The following is a 6319-nucleotide window of genomic DNA, read 5'->3' as shown; positions in this document are numbered from 1 at the left end:
ATTTCCCGGAGCAGGAGTATCACGTGGCTTACTGTAGGGTCTTGATGTGGCACATTTCAGCAAGTATTTTATTTCATTTATTAATACTTTAAAGTTTAAATCATCCAACTAGGTATTCGCTTTGAAATATTGCGATCAAATGATTGTCAATACCACTTTATGTAGTTCCCACAAAAAATATAATATATAATAATATATAATAATAATTATATATACATATAATAATTATTATATATGTTTAGGGCTGTCAAACGATTAATCGCGATTAATCTCATCCAAAATAAAAGTTTGTTTTTACATAATATATGTGTGTGTACGGTGTATAATTATTTTCTATATATAAATACACACACATGCATGTATATATTTAAGAAATATTTGCATGTATATACTGTGTATATATATTTATATTATATATAATTTATATTATATATAAATATTTTACATATAAATAACACATTTTTCTTAAATATATATGCATGTGTGTGTATTTATATATAGAAAATAATTATACTCCATACACACATATATTATGTAAACACAAACTTTTATTTTGGATGCGATTAATCACGATTAATCATTTGACAGCCCTAATATATATATATATCCTATTTCAATATATATATATATATATATATATATATATATATATATATATATATATATATATATATATATATAATAACAATAATTATATATATATTATATATATATATATATATATTATTATTATATATATATATTATATATATTTAAATGGACCAGTAATAATACTATAACAATTACAGGGCCATTATAGGGCTAAAACTTTTCTATGAGAATACAACTTCCTGTTTTATCGAGGTTGTGGTAGACTAGTGGTTAAGGGTTAGTATTGTTAGTGCGATGAAAAAGTTGTCTGTTGTTTTTTTCTTTCTTTTTTGTTGTTGTTGTTGTTGTTGTTGTTGTTGTTGTTGCTACTTCAGCATACCTAAATAACCTGCAGCAGAACAGCAAACATCACAAAACCACAAACAATTACAGATCAATCGAAACAGACTACAACTACTACGTTTAACGAAATGTTTAAGTTCAATTGTAAAAAGCCATCAGTCAGTGCCAAAGGTCCAACAGAAACACCCACATTCTGTGTTCCGTAAGTCCTCACTCCTCATTCTAATAACAAGCAACGAGCAGACGTACGCCCAATCAAAGTTATTGTTACTCACGGGGGCGTTCTTTTCCGTGTCCCCCTCTCCAATTAGAGGAGTCTATGTTGAAGGTTCTGCGCATGCTCAAACGCCACCTTTTCATGTGTTTCTCGTGCGCAGGCTCTGGTGGAGGTCACTGTGATCTAACAGCGTAGTGGGTGAGTGGTCACGTTGGGAGAGATTATTTTAAATATGGATTTTATGTATTTGTTTTATTTACACAGCGCCAATAATTATAATGTGGACTATTGAAAGGGAATTTATCTTTGTGGGAAGGTTGGCAGGAGGACATGATTGCATGTCAGTTGCAACATTAGCGTGTAGCAGGCTAATTAATTAAACTTCACTACGACGGAAGTATTTTAGTCCCTGTTGATATTTCTCATATAAGTTATTGTGTTAGCAAATACCAATTTATCTGGAGTGTTTTATAATTGTACGGTTGTTTTACCGCTGCTTTTCGCTGACCATGTCTGACCCTCTCAAAGTGAGAACAGCTTAGCACGTTTCATTCATGTCATGTCATGTCTCTGCTGAAGAGTCAAGGCTAACCGGACGGGATGTTTTGATTATTTAAGGGCTTTTACATTCATAAGTGATCATCATGAAGCGATGATTGAGATTAATGTGCTTCTCTTTATCAGGACTGTTGCCATGGCGAAACTCTTTGAGTCCATTGGAAAGCTGGGATTGGCCTTGGCCATCGGAGGAGGTGTAGTTAATTCTGCTCTATTTAATGGTAAGTTCAGTGGTGCTCAACTACGTAAATTCTGTGTAATGTACCTAATAAAACAGTATTGAGTTTATAAAATTGATATGTAAAGCTACGTGTTTTCATTTAAATTGGAAGATCTTATGTTTTTTCATTGCAGTGGATGCGGGACACAGGGCTGTCATCTTCAACAGGTTTCGAGGTGTCCAGGATGATGTTGTTGGGGAGGGCACACACTTCCTTATACCCTGGGTGCAGAAGCCAATCATCTTTGACTGCAGGTCCCGTCCACGTAATGTGCCAGTCATCACTGGTAGCAAAGGTACATCATGCCATTCTTTTACTGTTTCTGTTTGATTGCCATAGGTGTAATTTGAGGGTGGGACATGTACCCACCACTTTTTGAAACTTTTGGTGGCACGGATTTACCTAACAGAAAGAAACATCTCCATTTAATTAGCAATTAATTAGTTTGTGTTAAATAAGAGGGGATCTGGTGCTGGAATATGTTGTTTTTGAAATCATGGTGAGTGGTTGTTGCCGCTGTTATCAGTTCTCTCTTCGCACAGACAAGCAATTCAGTCTATCGCGTAACACCCTTGCGGAGAGACTATTCGCTCCTGTGAAATCCAAAGCCAAATGCACATAAATGTGTCCCTGCTGTTGATATACAATCACTGATGAAAACCAAAGGTGAGAAAAAAAAAAAAACTATACCAGGGAAGATTAGACCCCAAAACCTCTCTAACCCTTTAACGAAAGGTCTGCCACCAGACCCTTAAGGCACAAGAGCGTTCCATGTGAATCTATATATTTATTCACTGACGTGAAGAATCTCAGGACTAATATTGTGCTATATATAGTAAATGTAAGGATGAAACTATCACGTTAAACATGACTTCTGTGTCGATATATTCAACTCAAATGTACTATTGGAATTGATTTTCTGGACATTTTAATGTTCTTTTTTCTGCAATTGTTATTGTACATATCATTGTATTAGCACCCCCAACCCACTTTTTAAAACAAAGTTACGCCACTGACTGCTGTTCTTCATTTGTTCTTGTTTTTATGTCTGCCCTGTCTATTCTTTAATGTTTATCTCATTCTGTTTCTCTCACAATATGTTGAGGTTTCTTGCTTCTCTGCTGTTCATTCTTTTGTCTTTACTAATAAAACTGGCTTATGGTCTGTCTTTGTCCTTCTCAGATTTGCAGAATGTGAACATCACGCTGAGAATCCTGTTCAGACCAGTTGCTGGACAACTGCCACGTATTTTCATGAGTATCGGAGAGGACTATGATGAGAGAGTTCTGCCCTCCATCACCACTGAGGTTCTGAAGGCTGTAGTGGTGAGTGTCATACATAACGCTATGAAGACACGTACACTACTCTTCAAAAGTTTGGGGTCAGTAAGATTTAGCCGGGATGCATTAAATTGATCGAAAGTGACAGTGAAGACATTTGAAATGACACTTGTAAAACGCTGTTCTTTTGAACAAAAAACATATCAACATATGGTTTTTATAATGTTAAGCAGCATAACTGTATTCACTGCTCTTCTCTCTTGCCGCCCTGCCAACAACGTTGTAGAAAGATACGTGGACTCTGACGTAGATCGAAAGCTTGGTTTTGTAAACTTTATTTAAAGGGGCCGCAATAATTATAATAATTAATAAACACCCTCCGAGCTTTATAATGGCAGTGGATTGCAACCATCAGTTTGAAGCTCAAAAAAGGCGTTTGGCCGGAAGCTAGAATTTGACTTAGTAATGTTAAATATTAATATTTTTCTTACACAAACTCGTCGCTTTGCTTCAGAAGGCCTTTATTAACCCCCCCGGAGCCGTGTGGAGTTCTTATATAATGGATGGATAGACTTTTTTTTTAGCTTTAAACTGATGGTTGCAATCCACTGCCATTATAAAGCTCGGAAGCGTCAGGGTGTTTATTAATATAACTCTGATTTTATTCGTCTGCAAGAACAAAGACATATACACCTAGGATGGATTTTCATTTTAAAGTGAACTTCTTTTAACATTAATTTGTGTGCAGCTTACATTACAATAACTGTCCTGTTTGAAGTGTAGCCTTAATGCATGGGACACGTCGTATGGGAAACCCGCCACAGCTGCTTGGAAATGGGAACTAATGTTTGGTCGGAACCAAAGTTTACACGACTGTGTTCTCTGGAATCCTCTGAAGCGGAGGACTTCTACATTCCGATTGGTTGCCGCCGAACCGTGTCATAGCTCATTACCATAAAGTTGCCCACACCGCTACTCGCCAGAGCTCGCCGCCGGCTCACATTGAAAATGAATGATTTCCGGCCACTTTGACGCTCTCGCTGGCGGCGGTGTGAACGAACAGTAACTGTTTTCAACACTGATAATAATCAGAAATGTTTCTTGAGCATTAAATCATTAGAATGTTTTCTGAAGGATCATGTGACACTTAAGACTGGAGTAATGACATCACAGGAATAAATTATATTTTAAATTAATTAAAATAGAAAACAGTTCTTTTAAATTGTAATAATATATATTTCACAATATCACTGATTTTACTGTATTTTTGATTAAATAAATGCAGAGCATAAGAGACTTCTTTCAAAAACATTTTTTTTTTTAATCGTACTCAGCCCAAACTTTTGAATGGTTATGTGTATAGGGCTGGATGTTGTTGACGTCTACGGAACATAAGATGAAACTAAAACCTGGCATGGATTAAATGGAATTTTAAGGTGTTTCAATTTTCCGCAGGCCCGTTTTGATGCCGGTGAGCTCATCACTCAGAGAGAGCTGGTGTCCAGGCAGGTCAGTGAAGATCTGACAGAAAGAGCATCCACCTTCGGTCTCATTCTAGATGACGTCTCTCTGGTAAAGACCTCTTTTTTCCCCCCTCTGTTGATGTTTCCCCCTCTCTCCTCCAGCGTCTCACCCTTTTGTCTCTCTCCCCTCAGACACATCTGACGTTTGGCAAGGAGTTCACTGAGGCTGTTGAGATGAAGCAGGTTGCACAGCAGGAGGCTGAGAGAGCCAGGTTTGTTGTAGAGAAGGTAAGAGCCTCAAAAATGGAATAGTGCAGTGCATGGTCTGAAATAAACACTTGCCAAATGCAAGTAAAAATTGTCTTTGAGTTACTCCCCATTTCGATACCAAACCTATAAGGTGTTTATATAAATGACTCTCAAGGTTTTGAGTTCAACACCAAAATCACCGGCTAAACAAAATGTGCATTTTGCTTAGTGCAAAATGTATCTGATTTTTACCCTCAGAACAATGTGGCAATGTATGTGGAATACTCCCTGCATTAAGATAATGGCGAAATAATTCCATTGTATTTTTTTTTTCTAATTTTAAATATACTGTACCATTCAGTAGTTTGGGGTCGCTAAGATTTAATGTTTTTGAAAGGAGTCTCTTAGACGTCCTGACCAAGGCTGCAATTATTTAATCAAAAATAAAACCAGTCAGTCATTACATGATCCTTCAGAAATCATTCTAAAATGCTGATTTGCTGCTCAAGAAACATTTCGTATTATTATCAATGTTGAAAACAATTGCAATATTTTTGTAGAAAGCACAATAAAAGAAAATCAGGATTCTTTGATGAATAAAAAGTTCAAAAAGAGAATTTATTTGACAGAAATCTGCCTCCTTGAATAAACATACTTGTTTAAAAAAAAAAAAAAAAGAAATCTTACTCCAAACGTTTGAATGGTAGTATATATTTGACTTTTATGTATATATTTATTTGTTTAATTAATATTTTAAAGGCAAAATTAATGATTAAAATGGAAAATGGAAAACTGTTTGTTTTTCCCACAAGCAACAGGTGATGTAACATTTGTCTCTGTAATTGTCTCTCAGGCAGAACAGCAGAAGCAGGCAGCCATTATATCAGCGGAAGGAGACTCCCAGGCTGCGCTGCTGATCGCTGATTCTCTAGCAGTAGCTGGTGACGGCCTGGTGGAGCTGAGAAAGCTGGAGGCAGCTGAGGACATCGCCTTCCAGCTCAGCCGCTCTCGCAATGTTACCTACCTCCCGTCTGGACAGGGAACGCTCCTTCAGTTACCACAGTGACAGGGAAACTAGAGACGCACACACTCACTTCTCTTTTTTTGTTCCAAATTTGGCTACTTTTGGAAAAGATGTCTGTAGACCCAATGCAACTATCTGATCAGCCTATAGGCAAACTTTATAGAGGCAAAGACAACTTGTGTTTTTCTCTCTTTTAGTCCAAGAATTTACTTGCTCTCTTCCTGAAAGTATGGACTGCCACAAGGTGGTTACAGCAATTGAAAAGAGTCTGTGTGTATGCAAATGTACTATCGGTGCATATATATTTGCATTTGAAATGTTCTCTCTGCTAAATGCGAGTTGATATTGTTTGAAATTAAATTGTACGTTCATAA

The 6319-nt window shown here is 36.6% G+C and overlaps 1 protein-coding gene across 1 annotated transcript; it reads left to right on the top strand.

The window, feature by feature from the left end:
- The first annotated feature begins 1257 nt into the window (after positions 1-1257).
- Positions 1258-6319, top strand: phb (prohibitin). Its single transcript, XM_079883266.1, has 7 exons — positions 1258-1348; positions 1835-1929; positions 2063-2224; positions 3112-3254; positions 4665-4781; positions 4865-4960; positions 5775-6319. Exons 2-7 carry the CDS (start codon positions 1845-1847, stop codon positions 5985-5987), a joined length of 816 nt encoding a protein of 271 aa, XP_079739392.1. The 5' UTR covers positions 1258-1348; positions 1835-1844; the 3' UTR covers positions 5988-6319.

The sequence above is a fragment of the Squalius cephalus genome (assembly GCF_949319135.1).
Source record: "Squalius cephalus genome assembly, chromosome: 1".
NCBI lineage: Eukaryota > Metazoa > Chordata > Actinopteri > Cypriniformes > Leuciscidae > Squalius > Squalius cephalus.
Note: the sequence above shows the minus strand (reverse complement) of the source record. Positions and strands in the feature narration are given on the sequence as shown.

Bases quoted from the DNA above. Each gene is read 5' to 3' on its own strand.
- phb (XM_079883266.1), top strand. From the start codon at position 1,845: ATGGCGAAACTCTTTGAGTCCATTGGAAAGCTGGGATTGGCCTTGGCC. The intron at 3,255-4,664 runs GTGAGTGTCATA...AATTTTCCGCAG, and splicing joins AGGTTCTGAAGGCTGTAGTG to GCCCGTTTTGATGCCGGTGA. The intron at 4,961-5,774 runs GTAAGAGCCTCA...ATTGTCTCTCAG, and splicing joins CCAGGTTTGTTGTAGAGAAG to GCAGAACAGCAGAAGCAGGC.